A 17,845-nucleotide genomic window follows, 5' to 3' on the forward strand; every position below is an offset into this window, starting at 1 on the left:
GTCTCAGGATGCTTTACTGTTGACATGACACAGGACTGATGGCAGCACTCACCTTGTCTTCTTCCGGACAAGCTTTTTTCCAGATGCCACATACGATCAGAAAGGGGATTCATCAGAGAAGATGACTTTACCCCAGTCCTCAGCAGTCCAATTCCTGTACCTTTTGCAGAATATCAGTCTGTCTCTGATGTTTTTCCTGGAGAGAAGTGGCTTCTTTGCTGCTCTTCTTGACACCAGGCCATCCTACAAAAGTCTTTGCCTCACTGTGCGTGCAGATGCACTCACACCTGCCTGCTGCCATTCCTGAGCAAGCTCTGTACTGGTGGTGCCCCGATCCCGCAGCTGAATCAACTTTAGGAGACGGTCCTGGCCCTTGCTGGACTTTCTTGGGTGCCCTGAAGCCTTCTTCACAACAATTGAACCGCTCTCCTTGAAGTTCTTGATGATCCAATAAATGGTTGATTTAGGTGCAATCTTACTGGCAGCAACACCCTTGCCTGTGAAGCCCTTTTTGTGCAAAGCAATGATGACGGCACGTGTTTCCTTGCAGGTAAACATGGTTGACAGAGGAAGAACAATGATTCCAAGCACCACCCTCTTTTTGAATCTTCCTTTCTGTTATTCAAACTCATATCAACATGACAGTGATCTCCAGCCTTGTCCTAGTCAACACTCACCCCTGTGTTAACGAGAGAATCTCTGGCATGATGTCAGATGGTCCTTTTGTGGCAGGGCTGAAATGCAGTGGAAATGTTTTTGGGGGATTCAGTTCATTTGCATGGCAAAGAGGGACTTTGCAATTAATTGCAATTCATCTGATCACTCTTCATAACATTCTGGAGTATATGAAAATTGCCATCATACAAACTGAGGCAGTAGACTTTGTGAAAATGTATATGTTTTGTCATTCTCAAAACTTTTGGCCACGACTGTAGTGTGACAAACAGCTGACTTTTTACCCTACACTCAAACTGTGTGGTTTCTCATTTTCCCTCATGCACCTGTAGCGGAAAACCCTTATGCTGACCTCTCCTGTCACTTTGTCCCTGTTCGAAACTGTTTGGAATAAAAAGAATGAGCAATCATGTTAGCTAGCTACCGTAAAAGGCATGTCTTAAACTACATTACAGCTTTCAGTATATGTCTTTGTCTGGTCTGATAGGCAACTTGGCTATACATAGTTGAAAAGGTAACTGGAGACAACGTTTGAATCCTTTTTTCCACTTGGAGGTCGGTGCTTTGCTATTTGTCTTGGACAGACGATGTACAACCTTCCCTGTAGTCTTTGGCAGCTCTTGCAAGCGCCTTGAGTAAAACAGTGCCATGGTTGGTAATTGCCAGCCACCTTACTAGTTAGCGCGTTAATAGCTAGCTAGCTAAGAGACAAGAAAAGACACAGAACACAATAATTGTATTACAAAAATCACTAACTGAACAGATAAACAGAATTTTCAACAAGAATGATAAAAAACGCTATAGAAATATGATTATATTAATTTACAGAGATAATGATAAAAGGAGCGACTTCGATGCTAGTATGGCTACAATCAAGCTGACAGGAAGCTATGTATCGAGTGACGCTGGGCCAATACCCGGACGACGCTGGGTCAATTGTGCGCCACACTATGGGACTCCCAACTACGGCCAGTTGTAATACAGCCTGGATTCTAACCAAGGCGTCTGTAGTGACACCTCAAGTACTGAGATACAGTGCCTTAGACCGCTGCGCCACTCGGGAGACCCATATATCTGTGCTTATTTTCTTTGGTTAATATGAAAAACGCTTCAAATTGGCTTTCCATTTTATCATACAAAAGCAGACACCTATCACGAATCTTTCCGTCGTTGGTATTATAATTGTGTGTGAATACCTGAGTAATTGGCTAGATCAGCCAGGATTGGGGAAAAAACTATGGAAAAACAAGGCGCTAAGGGGCGGGACATACAAACCAGTCGTGAAAAAAAGTTTCAGTTTTCTCAGTTCATCAACATTTCGTTCTATATGTGATTTTTTTGTCTTCTGATGAACTTGGAAGCGTTGACAAACCTTGTCACCTTCATATATCTGCTCCAGCTTTTAATTGATAGTCAGACCAGGTCATCTTTACCAGCGTTTAGAAAAGTCGAGAAATATGTCTTATTTTGAGATTCCGGAGATGTTCAAAGCTCTGCTTGAGGATCCCTTCACTAGTCCTACCCTTGATTACAACGGTAAGAAGAAGCGAAATAATCGTATTTTTTTGTGTGCAAATTGTCAATAAATTGCATTGTGATTGAATGATCAGGAATAATGTTTTCCCAGCGCTGTAGTAACTGAATCCACGTGCGACAATGTTGCAAATCAAAACACATTTGATACAGTACGTTTGTTTTCAATAAATGTATCTTAACAGTCTCTTCGACTATAAATACAATATTTTGGAGTGATTTCTCACTGCGAATCCTATATATTGCGTCACATCAATAAAATCCGGGTGCCATTTTGACAGTGGCACCCGGCAGTGGAACGACTTCAGATAAGCCTAGTGTGTAAGGGCGTTGGGCCAGTAACCGAACGGTGGCTGGTTCGAGGTAGGCTATAGGTTTAGAGTGTTGGGCCAGTAACCGAACGGTGGCTGGTTCGAGGTAGGCTATAGGTTTAGAGTGTTGGGCCAGTAACCGAACGGTGGCTGGTTCGAGGTAGGCTATAGGTTTAGAGTGTTGGGCCAGTAACCGAACGGTGGCTGGTTCGAGGTAGGCTATAGGTTTAGAGTGTTGGGCCAGTAACCGAACGGTGGCTGGTTCGAGGTAGGCTATAGGTTTAGAGTGTTGGGCCAGTAAAAGACAGATTGCTGATTCAAATCCCCGAGCCGGCAAGGTGGAACAATCTACCCTGCTTTTGACCAAGGCAGTTAACCAAACCACTGCTCCCCTGGTGTGAATGTCGATTAAGGCAGCACCTGCACCTCTTTGATTCAGAGGGGTTGGGTTAAATGCGGAAGTTGTGCAATTGACTATAGCCTTGTTCACACAGCAGGCCTTAACGCTCAAATCAGTTTTGGACTACTGACTGTTCAAACACCAAGTCGGATGTGTGTGTTTTCAAATAGCAGTCGTTTGCTGACATAGTTACATTAGTTGTCATAGTAACGACGTGTGTTAGGCTAATTGGTGGTGCTCGTGCTTTCTATCACTGAGAAGTTATATAAGCTAAGGTGACAACAATATCTACCATGGACGTTTCCCAGTTGCTTTGAATGTTCAAAAGCATAATTTATTCATTTAAAGCCTCAAATTATAAGATTATCCAACTTTCAAAATGATTCATTTTTGGCTAGCCACAGTTGTCAACTAAATAGCTAACTGCGCGCAGCGCCTCCAAAAATGAATCTATCCGTACTTAATTCATTGCAAACAGCTCAACTGCCAGGCAGTGCGAGATGGGATATGTATTTTCCAAAACATGCATCCTGTTTGCAACAAGGCACTAAAGTAATACTGCAAAAAAAATGTGGCAAGGCAATTTACTTTTTGTCAATTCAACACATTACTGAGTAGCACTCCATATTTTCAAGCATAATGGTGGCTGCATCAATTTATGTGTATGCTTGTAGTCGTTAAGGACTGGGGAGTTTTTTTAGGATAAAAAATACACGGGACGGAGCTAAATACATTCAAAATCCTGGAGGAAAACCTGGTTCAATCTGTTTTTCACCAGACACTTTGAGATTAATTCCCCTTTCAGCTGGACAATGATCGAAAACAGGAGGCCAAATCTACATTGGAGTTGTTTACCAAGAAGACAGGTTATGTTCCTGAGTGGCCGATTTACAGTTTTGAATTAAATCTGTTTGAAAATCTATGGCAAGACCTGAAAATGGTTGTCTAGCGATAAATATTTTTTACGTTGTTGTAAATATTTGTATGAACATAACAAGATTCAATAACTGAGACATAAACTGAACAAGTTCCAAAGACATGTGACTAATAGAAATGGAATAATGTGTCCCTGAACAAAAGGTGGGTCAAAATCAAAAGTAACAGTCAGTACCTGGTGTGGCCACCATCTGCATTAAGTACTGCAGTGCATCTCCTCATGGACTGCCCCAGATTTGCCAGTTCTTGCTGTGAGATGTTACCCACTCTTCCACCAAGGCATCTGCAAGTTCACAAACATTTCTGGGGGGGAATGGCCCTAGCCCTCACCCCCCAATCCAACAGGTCCCAGACGTGCTCAATGGGATTGAGATCTGGGCTCTTCGCTGGCCATAGCAGAACACTGACATTCCTGTCTTGCAGGAAGTCACGCACAGAACGAGCAGTATGGCTGGTGGCATTGTCATGCTGGAGGGTCATGTCAGGATGAGCCTGCAGGAAGGGTACCACATGAGGGAGGAGGATGTCTTCCCTGGAACACACAGCGTTAAGGTTGCCAGCAATGACCACGAGCACAGTCCGATGATGCTGTGACACACCACCCCAGACCATGACGGACCCTCCACCTCCAAATTGATCCCGCTCCGGAGTACAGGCCTCGGTGTAACACTCATCCTTTGACGATAAACGCAAATCTGACCATCACCACTGGTGAGACAAAACTGCGACTTGTCAGTGAAGAGCACTTTTTGCCAGTCCTGTCTGGTCCAGCGGCAGTGGGTTTGTGCCCATAGCCGACGTTGTTGCCGGTGATGTCTGGTGAGGACCTGCCTTACAACAGGCTTACAAGCCCTCAGTCCAGCCTGTCTCAGCCTATTGTGGATAGTCTGAGCACTGATGGAGGGATTGTGCGTTCCTGGTGTAACTCTGGCAGTTGTTGTTGCCATCCTGTACCTGTCTCGCAGGTGTGATGTTCGGATGTACCAATCCTGTGCAGGTGCTGTTACACATGGTCTGCCACTGCGAGGACGATCAGCTGTCCGTCCTGTCTCCTTGTAGCGCTCTCTTAGACGTCTCACAGTACGGACATGGCAATTTATTGGCCCCATCTGCAATCCTCATGTCTCATTGCAGCATGCTTAAGGCACGTTCACACAGATGAACAGGGACCCTGGGCATCTTTCTTTTGGTGTTTTTCAGAGTCAGTAGAAAGGCCTCTTTAGTGTCCTAAGTTTTCATAACTGTGACTTTAAGTGTAGTCTCTTAACGACCATTCCACAGGTGCATGTTCATTAATTGTTTATGGTTCATTGAACAAGCACGAGAAACAGTGTTTTAAACCCTTTACAATGAAGATCTGTGAAGTTTTTAGGATTTTTACAAATTATCTTTGAAAGACAGGGTCCTGAAAAAGGGACGTGAGTTTACAAATGTAAATAATCTGGGTGGCCATTTGATTAGTTTAGTTGTTCAGCAGTCTTATGGCTTGGGGGTAGAAGCTGTTAAGAAGCCTTTTGGTCCTAGACTTGGCGCTCCGGTAGCCTTTTGGTCCTAGGCTTGCCGCGCGGTAGCAGAGAAAACAGTCTATGACTTTGGTGACTGGAGTCTCTGAACTTTTTATGGGCTTTCCTTTGACACAGCCTATTATTTAGGTCCTGGGTGGCAGGAAGCCTGGAAGCCTGGCCCCAGTGATGTACTGGGCCGTACGCACCACCCTCTGTAGCACCCTAGTCAGATGCCGAGCAGTTGCAATACCAGGTGGTGATGCAACCGGTCAGGATGCTCTCAATGGTGCATCTGTAGAACTTTTTGAGGATCTGAGGACCATTGCCAAATCTTTTCAGTCTCCTGAGGGGGAAAAGGTTTTGTTGTGCCTTCTTGTCTTGGTGTGTTTGGACCATGATAGTTTGTTGATGATATGGACACCAAGGAACTTGAAACTCTCGACCCACTCCACTACAGTCCTGTTGATGTTAATGGGGGCCTGTTTGGCCCCTCTTTTCCTGTAGTCCACAATTAGCTCCTTTGTCTTGCTCACATTGAGAGAGAGGTTGTTGTGCTGGCACCACACTGCCAGTTCTCTGACTTCCTCACTATAGGCTGTCTCATCATTGTCGGTGATCAGGCCTACCACTGTTGTGTCATCAGCAAACTTAATGGTGGTGTTCGAGTTGTGTTTGCCCAATGCGGTCGTGGGTGAACGGGGAGTACAGGAGGGGACTAAGCACACACCCCTGAGTGATAAGGATCAGTGTGGCAGACGCATTGTTGCCTACCCTTACTACCTGGGGGCGGCCCATCAGGAAGTCCAGGATCCAGTTGCAGAGGGAGGTGTTTAGTCCAAGGGTCCTTAGCTTAGTGATGAACTTCATGGGTACTATGGTGTTGAACGCAGAGCTGTAGTCAATGAACAGCATTCTCACATAGGTTTTCCTTTTGTCCAGGTGGGAAAGGGCTGTTTGGAGTGCAATGGAGATTGCATCATCTGTGGAGCTGTTGGGGCGGAATGCGAATTGGAGTGGGTCTGGGGTTTCTGGGAGGATGCTGTTGATGTGAGCCATGATCAGCCTTTCAAAGCATTTCGTGGCTTTCCTACGTGAGTGCTCCGAGGGCGGTAATCATTTAGGCAGGTTAACTTTGCTTCCTTAGGCACAGGGACTATGGTGGTCTGCTTGAAACATGTAGGTTTTACAGACTCAGTCAGAGAGAGGTTGAAAATATCAGTGAAGACACTTGCCAGATGGTCTGCGCATGCTTTGAGTACACGTCCAGGTAATCCATCTGGTATACTCCTCAGTGCCTTTGGATGAGTCAATGCTGTCGTAGGAATCCTGGAACATATTCCAGTCTGTGCTAGCAAAACATTCCTATAGCCTAACATCTGCGTCATCTGACCACTTCCATATTGAGCAATTCACTGGTACTTCCTGCTTTAGGTTTAGCTTGTAAGCAGGAATCAGGAGGATAGAATTATGGTCAGATTTGCCAAATGGAGGGCGGGGGAGAGCTTTGTATGCATCTCTGTGTGTGGAGTAAAGGTGGTCTAGAGTTTTTTCCCTCTGGTTGCACATGTGACATGCTGGTAAAAATGTGGTAAAACTGATTTAAGTTTCCCTGCATTAAAGTCCCCGGCTACTAGGGGCGCTGCTTCTGGATGAGCATTTTCTGGTTTGCTTATGGCCTTATAGAGTTAGTTGAGTGTGGTCTTAGTGGAGGTAAATAGACGGCTATGAAAAATATAGATGAGAACTCTCTAGGTAGATGGTGTGGTCTACAGCTTATCATAAGGTACTCCTACCTCAGGCAAGCAATACCTCGAGAATTCTTTAATATTAGACATTGCGCACCAGCTGTTATTTACAAAAAGACACACACCCCCACCCCTCGTCTTACCAGACGTAGCTTCTCTGTTCTGCCGGTGCAAGGAAAATCCTGCCAGCTCTATATTAGCCGTGTCGTCATTCAGCCATGACTTGGTGAAACATAAGATATTACAGTTCTTAATGCTCCGTTGGTAGAATAATCATTAATCGTAGGTCATCAATTTTATTTTCCATGTTAGCATGTTAGCAATTAGGGAGGATGGCAGTGGGAGTTTACTCGCTTGCCTATGGATTCTCAGAAGGCAGCCTGATCTGCGTCCTCTTTTCCTCCGTCTTTTCATCATGCAAATGACGCGGATTTGAGCCTGTTCCCAAGAGAGCAGTATATCCTTCCAGTTCGTGGTGAGTAATCACTGATGTCCAGAAGTTATTTTCGGTCATAAGAGATGGTAGCAGCAACATTATGTACAAAATAAGTTACGAGCAACGCAAAAAAAACCTAACAAAATAGCACAATTGGTTAGGAGCATGTAAAACGTCAGCCGTCCTCTCCGGCGTCATTTTATACTGTATATTAGGACTATTAACAGCTTTTCAATAATTTGTGAAGCATCTATGAATGCCTTGTAAAGGATTCATGAAGGTGTCATAAAGACATAGCAGTGGACAGCATCTGTTTTCTCTTCTTGTGCTGTGGTGTGGATGCTGGACTAGTTCTGTGTCAGAGGAGGCTGGTGGGAAGAGCTATACTATACTGACAGTACAGCTAACTCTACTCTTAAAAACAACTACAATACATGAATACTGTCCTTGCCTTTGCTTGATCAGTTTGAAAACAAATGTTTGACAACTCGCAATTTAGAATAATGTTTTTAGTAAGGGCTTGTGCATTTGGTTTTCATGGTGTATATCAGTGGAGACTGAGGGGCTGAGGGGAGGAAGGCTCATAATGAATGTTTTATTTAACCTGTATTTAGCGAGGCAAGTCAGTTGCAGAACAATTAAAAAATAAAGAAAATTAAAATATAGGATAAAACACACATCTGGACAAGACACCAAGGCTACATAAATAGAGACCTAAGACAACCACATAGCAACACATGGCAACGCAGCATGGTAGCAACACAACATGGCAACAACATGGTAGCATCACATGGCAGCAGAACAACATGGTAGCAGGACAAAACATGGAAAAAATATTATTGGGCATAATAATGGCTGGAATTGAGTATAATGGAATAAATGGAATGGTTTCAAACACATTAAAACCATGTGTTTGATGCCATTCCATTTGCTCCATTCTGGCCATTATTATGAGTCATCCTCCCCACAGCAGCCTCCACTGGTGTATATGCATATACATTTTTTAATTTAACCTTTATTTAACTAGGCAAGTCAGTTAAGATCAAATTCTTATTTACTATGATGGGCCAACATCAGCCAAACCCGGACGACTGGGCCAATTGTGCGCAGCCGTATGGACTAGCCCATGTCTGAATATATGTAGGCTGTTTAGTGTCTAAATAAGTGTCGTGTGTGTATAGTAAAGTATCATGCTTAATGTGAGTGACTGGCACAATATCGTACGGAGATATGTCCATAAATACAGTGACTGAAAAAATGTGTCAAGGTAAAATGCCAGTAAAATTGCGACACCTGTCTCAAATCGCATAGCTCCGCACCTCCCCCTGGCAATGCAGCAGAGCAGACCGGTCCTTCACTTGTACTCAATTTGAATAGTAGGCGATCACTGCGCAGTCTTCATTGGTTCTCCGTGTTTTATTTTAGCATACGATGATGGCACGTGTTGCCATGTGAGAACGAAGCGAATGAACCAGGGCTCGGTTTCCTTTTATTTTAGGCTTTAAATGATTTTGGGAAACCGGGCAATTTGTGACACACAATTGCTATTTTATATGGCATAGGCTAGACAATAAAACAAATGTTATTTTCTCACAAAGGAGTCATACTACCTATAGATTATTGTTTGATTCCCAGAATAGCTGGTCAAATAAATAGGCCTAAAAACACATTTGTTCCTAGAGAAATTGGGGCAATTGTCAAAGTACATTTTGACACTGCATGCGTAAGGTACTGTCACTACACACCAACTGTACCAACATTTGCTTTCCTAAGTATAAAGTATGGATATATATATCATTGAGGTTGTTCCATCCTCCCAACACGTTTTCCTCTAATTTATGCAGAGTTTACAACAGATATATAATTCGGTCTACCAATGGTATATCACACCTTGCCTACGTTGCTCCGAGAATGTTAATATTCATAATGGTAGAAAAGAAAAACACCAATCAGAACAGGGCTATTGTATATTTTCTACTCTGGAGGTGTGGTTTCTGTTGTCCAACAACGTTTTTTGTTGCGTTATTTGTAGAGTCAGTTCATACTCTGAAGAGGTAGTCTAACGTCGTATCGTTCGCTGTTACATTGTAACATTTAGCCAAATTGCAGTTTCACTAACGGATACTTTTGTTTTACGGAGAGGATATTCTGTTACATTCGCCTATGCTTCATTGTTGAAGGAGCCTATCTTAAAATTTGTTTTTGCGTAATTGCCGTAAAAAAATGTCAGGAGAGCCGATCACCACCACACTGGAAACCTTCATGGGGTCACCAGGTGCTTTTCCCGTGGTATTGAAGAAAATAATGGAAATGCCCCCACCGAATTTATTCGAGGGCGACGATGGTAAGTCTACTCTAGATGCTTCTCTGTGTGGGGTTTGAACGCATCGTTTGTTCTAGGAAAATAACTGACAAGAGGCCGAATTGTGCCGGAGAAAGCCGAATGCGAATACAACGTATGCAATGCAGGAAATTGGTACACAGAATCACACCCTTTCTGTCTGTTGTTTTTATAGTGTTATTATCTATAAGAATGAAGTTATCCCTTCATCTGAATTTAAACTAAAATTGGGTAGCTACACTTAAATTCTGGGGTTCGCAGACAGCACACCATTTTTAATGTCAAGTACAGTGAAATGCCTTTCTTGCAAGCGCCAACAACAATGGAGTAAGCCATATCAATGTAGCACTAAAAATAGCATAAGGCTAGTTGACAGTAAACTCCTCTCTAAACCTCATCACAACTCTGTAACTTTACTAGAACCACTATTAGTAGGTCACATTTTTATGTCTCCTAGTGTCAAGGTCCACTTTTCTACCAAATTCTGATGTAGTATTTCATCATATCTCCTCCATTGTTTGAAACATGAAGCCTGCATGATCAAACGTGTGGGCTAGATTGTCACATGGACCACTTTATTTATTTATGCATGTTTGTGTGTCCTGGGCCATTTACAATCTACTGAATGACCATAAACCCTTTTCCAATGATTGTCTTCTCCTCCATTTGTTTTATCCTCCCTGCCAAAACTCATAAAATTAACCATTGCTTTTCTGTTTTACTGCCACAGACAATGACAAGGAGAAGCTGCTTATGGGGGACAATGTGGACCTTGAAGGAGGGAGTGGGATGGGTCCGTCGGCCGCCCTGACCCCTGCCATCTGGGATAAGACCATCCCGTACAATGGGGAGACGTTCCACCTGGAGTACATGGACCTGGAGGAGTTCCTCATGGAGAACGGCATCTCCACCTCACCCTCATCCCTGGACGATGCTCTCAACATGGAGAATGCAGGGAAGACAGAGATGCCCACCACCATGGCAGCCAAGCCCAAGAGAGCCCCAGCCGCCCCCATTTCCCTGCTGCCCATCCTGGAGCTGGATCAGTGTGAGGAAGAAGGGGTCACGATCACTCTCAACAGTATTGATATCGCAGATGAGACAGGTAGGCTGACATCTGTAGGACCTTTAGGGCCTTATGCATTTATATATTAGTCTGATAGTGTTGTTACACTGGTAGTTACATGGTATAATGTGTAAGTAATACAAAAAGTGAGAAAAAATGCAATAAAGATCAAAGTAAACCAAGTAAATTGTTCTCGGTTCTGCTATAGACAGTCAGATAATCTGAGCACCAATGACACACGACACATGTACAGGGAAACACTGTTGCTGCCGTAGATGGTAGAGAAAATAGATCGTAGCTATGCTGACCAACAGATGTGGGCTGGGCTCCGTGAAGGCCATCCTTATCAAATGTAGAAGTCTTTAATTTGCCAATTTGAGTCACTGGATTTATTCTAATCTACTCCAGTTCAGGATATAGCCAAATATATGGTTCTAGAACAGGACTTACATTACTTGCAGTCTCACATAAAAGAATGCCTCATTTACACCAGGAGCATTTATTTACCAACCCGTAAAACTGATAGTAGCATTTTCACATGAACCCAAACGGTATACTTGAACCCTAATGCTTGGTCACCTGTGTCTCCCCACAGAGGTGGTGACAGACAAGGACAGGCTGACCCCTGAACCCACCGACCCAGAGGAGATTGAGGTGGACGTGAACTTTGACCCAGATCCTACCGACCTGGTCCTGTCCAGTGTTCCTGGAGGAGCGCTGTTCAACCCACGCAAACACAAGTTCTCAGAGGAGGAACTCAAACCTCAACCGATGATCAAGAAGGCCAAGAAGGTGTATGTACCTGAGGATTCTAAGGTAAATCAGAGACATGGAGGCTGGAAATGTGGGTTTGGTATGTAGGTAGGTGTACACAGCTTTTTCTAATTCCAAGAAGAGGAATTGTTTATAAAAATAAAAAATATATTTAATTTTGTATTACAGTACCATCGGTTAGTTCATAGAGCATTCAGCCATTTTGAAGGTCACTTTAAATTATTTATCACCAGTGAGGGAAAACAAGAGTTTGCCTTTTCAAGGACGCTTTCAATAACTTAGCAGCGACATTGAATTGAAAGCATGCTCGCAGCATCAAGATCGCTTTCAATAAAAACCTTGTTCTCTTTCTCCTGGTACTCTCTGCTCTTTCTCCCTCTACACCCCTATCTCCTCACCAGGATGAAAAGTACTGGCAGAGGAGGAAGAAGAACAATGTGGCAGCGAAGCGTTCGCGGGACGCGCGACGACTCAAGGAGAACCAGATCACAGTGCGGGCGGCATTCCTGGAGCGCGAGAACACGGCGCTACGACAGGAAGTGGGCGAGCTACGGAAGGACTTTGCCCGCAGCAAGAATGTCGTGGCCCAATACGCGGCCAAATTCGGAGAGCTGTAAGGGACCAAACACAGACAACCGCTGGCCGGTGCACACAGATTGCATCAGCCAGTCACTTCATTTTGGTCAGGTCACTAAGTAGTAACATCTTTAGTTTATTGTGGTCAGGAATCAGTTGTGAATACCCACTGTTGAGCTTCATGTGATAATGAAACGTTAACACTCCCCTCTTCACCTCATGTTAAATCCTCTTCCTCTCCTGGTAAATAATCTACTTTTTCTCTTTTCTTTCAAGTGCACCACTGGAAGACAAGTAGGCTACTAGTGATTTTATTTGTGGCGAAACGGTGAATAAATGAGTCGAATGGATTGATGGATCAGATGATGAAGAAGAACAGGAGGAGGAGGAATGTGGAAGACCACTGCTTATTTGTTTTTAAAACTTGTGTGAGTAGATTTTCATATTTAAGTGCTTATTTCAATGCACTACAATGAGTGTATTTTTGGTCATGTTTTGTACACCATTGGCCAGTAAAAAGATAATTGTGTTCATATTTTGAGGGATTGAAATTGGTGGGGTGAGGGTGGGTGATATTTTACTTAGTAAACTGAAAAGGATTTTTATCTTTTAGGGTTTTAGTCTAAACTAGCATGGCTTATACTTTTACTGTGAACTTTGGTCTCAATGGGACTTCCCCTGCAAAAGAAAAACAGCGAAATAAAATGCATAAATAACCTTCAAATACAATAACTCAAGTTAATCAGGGGACTATTACTGCTTGGTAGTAGTTTTAAAACCATATTAGGAAGACCTTCAATACAAATCTCTTCCTGTACAATTACATGTTAAAACTTGCTCCAAACTGTATATAATGATTTGTAATATTTCAAAGTCTCTCTGTCTTCAGTCTATTGTCCACTGCTCTTGGATCCTTGTCATTTCAAGGAAATTGATTCACTCTTCAGGTTCTGTGTTTTGTGGTTTTTATTAAGAAATGCTTCGAAAAGTGGTGTACAGTATACAACCCACAAAAAATGTAAATAGTAGCAGAGCTATATTTTCCAGACTTTTTCCTTAGTTCTAAGTATAACTCGATACAAAAACATTATAAACCAGTTGACTTACAGTATCTATGACATAACTGTGCAATTTATGAGTTTTCTGCAGTTAGAGTATGTGTTCAACCAAAAGTAAAACTCCAACCTTGCTCCTGTTTACTACTTTGGAATGCTTGGAAAGCAGTTTATCCAACTTCTCTGGGACCTTGATCTTCTACAGACATACAGATATGGACAGTTACCACACTCAATGTAAAAAGGTGAAACGTTATTGTGCTTGTGCTCCGTCTGCAATGAGTAGAATACATTTTAGTTACCTCATATGAAACCGGTAAACAGGCTACGCCTGAAATTTGGTTAAGTTTGTGTATGTTGACGGTTTTTAAAATAGCTTTTGGTAAAGCCAGGTTTCTCAACTCATCGATGTGGGTTGAAACTGTGAGAACCAGTTCAAAAAGGACCTCCAAGTGTCTTCAGCCGACTCATTGCGATGCCCAGTGTCTGTTTACACGACCATATCAGACCCCAAAACTCAAGTCTCTTTTCAGGGTTTCTGTCTCCTGGGTTTTGCCCTTTGGCCTGTGTGTTTCCGTGTTACTAAGCCCACTTGTCACGTTCCTAATACCTGCTGATGTAATATGAGGAAAATAGGTGAATACAGTGCTTCCAGCTCATGTTTGGGAAATTCTTTGAAGATTTACCTTTTGGAAAGTAGTCTGGGTTTTATTTTTGTAAAGATATTTGATAGTTTGTTTTGTGTGTGTTAACAGATGAGAACCTCATTCAAATGGAAAGATTCATTTATTGGTTGTTTGCTAAATCTGGACAAGTTAAGACAACCCTTTGTGTGTTAGAGGTCTTCCAGTCTTTAGACTTCTCTAGGGTCAGTTTCCAACTAAAGTCATTATTACCCTGGCTTAAATAACCAGTACTTTCTGCTCTTCTATATTAATTCTGTTGGCTGTTATAATCCACTATAACTCTAGATCAGTGCTCAAAGCTGATATCTGCACAAAATGATGTGTAGCATCATTCGGGCTTTCATTAATAATGTAGGAAAGCGTTCCAAGATTTTGATTTGGAAAAGCTGGTAGACGATGTAAGTTTTATAAAAGATAAGATAATATCTTGATTTCCATAAACCAGTAAACAATGTCAGTAAAACACTGACTTGATTGGGTTACCGCTAAACATTAGCACACTTCCTGACATGTTCAATATTTTTTGGGAAAAAAGTATGCTACAACATTTTAAGAAAATGTGCACATATGTTATACAACTGGTGCAAGGAATTTTTTTAGAACTGTTGGAGAATGATCTAATCTTTTTTTTTAACGTTGTATACAAATTGTGGCATTTTATGTGTGGATAACATATGCCCTGTATATGAATAAAGCATTGTTGAAAACTGAGCGCACAGTGAAGGTGTTGTTTTGTGGCTAAATTACATGTCTGTGTTTTAAGTGTAATATGACACCCTGTCTCGCTGCAGTACTATCTACTTTCATGAGGCACTGGGTAAAAGCTGACAGACATGAGTCTTTAGAAGAAACCAGCCAGACAAAGGAACACACCATGAATAGCCTTTCAGGACAGAGTTTATCCATTGGCTCTTTTTGGCATTTTACTTGGCCTTAAAAGAAACTTCTGTCCATGCCAGGTGTTGTGTAATGCATTCAGTCACTGTTGTATAAGCCTCTGAAACGATGCCATCTGTTGGGGGAGATAGGGAGGAAGAAATGATGAGGAACTGGCCAAGACCAGCAAGTAATAGGGCTTGATTGAAATTGCAGCCGACTATCGACTGACAGATCTACAACGAACCTTGCATCATAAATAACTACTTATTGTAAGTCAGTCAGTCACAATTGATCCATGAAACATGATGTTTTACCTGGTTGAATCAATATTATTTCCATGTCATTTCCACACCAAAAACATCATTGTGACGTTGAATCAACATGGCAAACTGATTGGACTTGCAAAAAGTCAACATTAGGGCATTTATGGCATTTAACTTTTTTTGTAACACATTCAGTCACTGTTGTATAAGTCTCTCTGAGACTGGGAGAAACCACGAAACACTGAATTTAACTCAACAAAAGGTTTAAATCTTAACTAGACATTGAACGGACATCTGCCCAGTGGGTAGTCCATGAGGTTATGCATGGGACCAACCATAGTGTTAGTTAGAGGACTCATCTTTATATTTGTCTCATTATGGTGTCTGATAGCATAGGCAGGACTATAGAGGAGTCATAAATAACTGCATATGTGTAATGTTTCTGAAAGTGGTGTTGCAAAATAATGGGGAGGAACAACATACGTGGGGGTATGGAAACATAATAGCTAATTGGACAGATTGGTTGATACTCGAGTCTGTTTTGTTACTTCCTCATAGCATTTTAGCTAAGCCTAACCCTAACTCTTCTCCTAACCTCCCATGTTAATAATCCTAAACAGTTTAGCTAAAATGCTACAAGAAAACCGCAAGCAGCCCCAAAGTCCCTCACAAACTTCTACAGATGCACAATTGAGAGCATCCTGTCGGGCTGCACCATGCACAACTTCAGGGCTCTCCAGAGCCCAAAACACCATTGGGGGCACACTGCCTGCCCTCCAGGATATCAACAGCACCCGGTGTCAGAAGAAGGCCAAGAAGATCATCAAGAACCTCAGCAACCCGAGCCACGGTCTGTTAACCCCACTACCATCTAGAAGGCGGAGACAGTACAGGTGCATCAAAGCTGGGAACGAGAGACTGATACCCAGCTTCTATCCCTAGGCCATCAAACTGTTCAACAGCCACTGCTAGATGGCCTCCACCCAGTACTCTGCCCCTCATTCACCAGCCAGCTACCACTGGGTACTCTACTCTGCAGGTAGCATATACATTTGCATACAGTCCTTCTCTTGTTAATAGCCTTGTTGCTCTACTTGTACTCTCAGTTATAGTATTGTGTACATTGGACTGGATTATGACTCTGTTTCTCCTGTTACAGAACCACTACTATTCCACTATCTCTCCCACTTTGCATCCCATGTTCATCTTCTACTGTGATTGAATAAAGTTCCTGGGTGTATTAACTCTTGGACTGCTTTATGCCCCTCTAACCGGGGGCGGTGTCAGTTAGTCACAAACCAGTAAAATACTTAAAGCCGGGTCACTCTCTTTCACATTTAGGATTTATTGTGTGCTTGTGGACATTTACTGCTTTGATTGATAGGAACTGGGAACATGAGCATTTCGCTGCACCCGCTAAACTGTGTACGCAACGAATACAATTTTATTTTATTAAATTGCGTTGCAACCAATCTGCCCAATTTGCTGTTGTTTCCATATGTTGACCCTCCCACTTATTTCGCAATGCCCACTTTTAGACACATAGTGCTTTTATCTAGACCGCTGCGCCACTCAGGAGGCCACATGGTGCTTTTAAGTTAACTGTGAACTTGTAGAAAAAAGTTCAAATCATGACGTCAGTCATCTTAGGTTAGAATGTTAGAGCTCTAGAAATAGACCCAAGTACCTGACCTTCCGAGTTCCGAGTTGAATGACCGTTCAAAACCTATTTTTTCCTCCAGTCAGCTCGTTTTTTTTCTTGAGTTGTTTTGAACGCAGCAATACTCCACGAATGCAGTTACCCATACTTGCCATTGAGGCCATCTCCGTTTTGAAGAAGTCAATGTTCTTATTTTGTGTTGAAAAAAAGCATAAAGGTTAAAATTGTGATTTACCGTGACCCGCAGTGCTGGAGTCCTGAATCACATCTTGTGTCATTCATTTGTGGCCACTAGATGGCGGTGATATAGCTTAAAGCCATTTACAAACCATACAACTACATTTGAAGACATCCTAACTTCAGTGGTGTAAAGTACTACTCAAGTCGTTTTTGGGGGTATCTGTTCTTTACTTTACTACCTATATTTTTTGTCTACTTTTACTTCACTACATTCCTAAAGAAAATAATGTACTTTTTACCCCATTCATTTTCCCTAACACCCAAAAGTACTCGTTACATTTTGAATGCTTAGCAGGACAGGAACACTGAAATTCATGCACTTCTCAAGAGAACACCCCTACTGCCTCTGATCTGACGGACTCACTAAATACAAATGATTCGTTTGTAAATGTGTTGTGTTGGATCGTGTTGCTGGGTCTCTGTAACAAAACAAAAAACACAGAAAATGGTGCTGTTTTGCTAAATAAGGAATTTGAAATTATTTACACTTTTGATACTTAAGTATATTTAAAACCAAATACTTTTAGACTTTCACTCTAGTATTTACTGGGTGACTTTCACTTTTTAAAGGTATCTTTACTCTTACTCAAGTATAACAACTGGGTACTTTTCCCCCACTACTGCCTAACTTCCCCTCACAGTCCCTTCAGTTTCGCTAAAGTCCCGTTAGTTTGGCTACTGTCTACCTTTAGTTATCCCTCAACCATCATAGACCTGCCATTCCCAACCAATCAGAGCGATTGGAAATGCACAACTGGACACTG

At 42.4% G+C, this 17,845-nt stretch overlaps 1 protein-coding gene across 2 annotated transcripts; it reads left to right on the top strand.

Moving 5' to 3' along the window:
- The first annotated feature begins 1,944 nt into the window (after positions 1-1,944).
- LOC124038525 (thyrotroph embryonic factor-like) lies at positions 1,945-14,750 on the top strand. Of its 2 annotated transcripts, none has more exons than XM_046354529.1 (5): positions 1,945-2,211; positions 10,613-10,987; positions 11,544-11,764; positions 12,124-12,335; positions 12,575-14,750. In XM_046354529.1, exons 1-5 carry the CDS (start codon positions 2,133-2,135, stop codon positions 12,594-12,596), a joined length of 909 nt encoding a protein of 302 aa, XP_046210485.1. In that variant the 5' UTR covers positions 1,945-2,132; the 3' UTR covers positions 12,597-14,750. The 2 variants fall into 2 exon arrangements, with proteins under 2 accessions (XP_046210485.1, XP_046210484.1); XM_046354528.1 differs by lacking the exon at positions 1,945-2,211 and adding an exon at positions 9,557-9,885.
- Positions 14,751-17,845: the final 3,095 nt, after the last annotated feature.

This window comes from Oncorhynchus gorbuscha, linkage group LG06 (assembly GCF_021184085.1).
Source record: "Oncorhynchus gorbuscha isolate QuinsamMale2020 ecotype Even-year linkage group LG06, OgorEven_v1.0, whole genome shotgun sequence".
Taxonomy (NCBI): domain Eukaryota; kingdom Metazoa; phylum Chordata; class Actinopteri; order Salmoniformes; family Salmonidae; genus Oncorhynchus; species Oncorhynchus gorbuscha.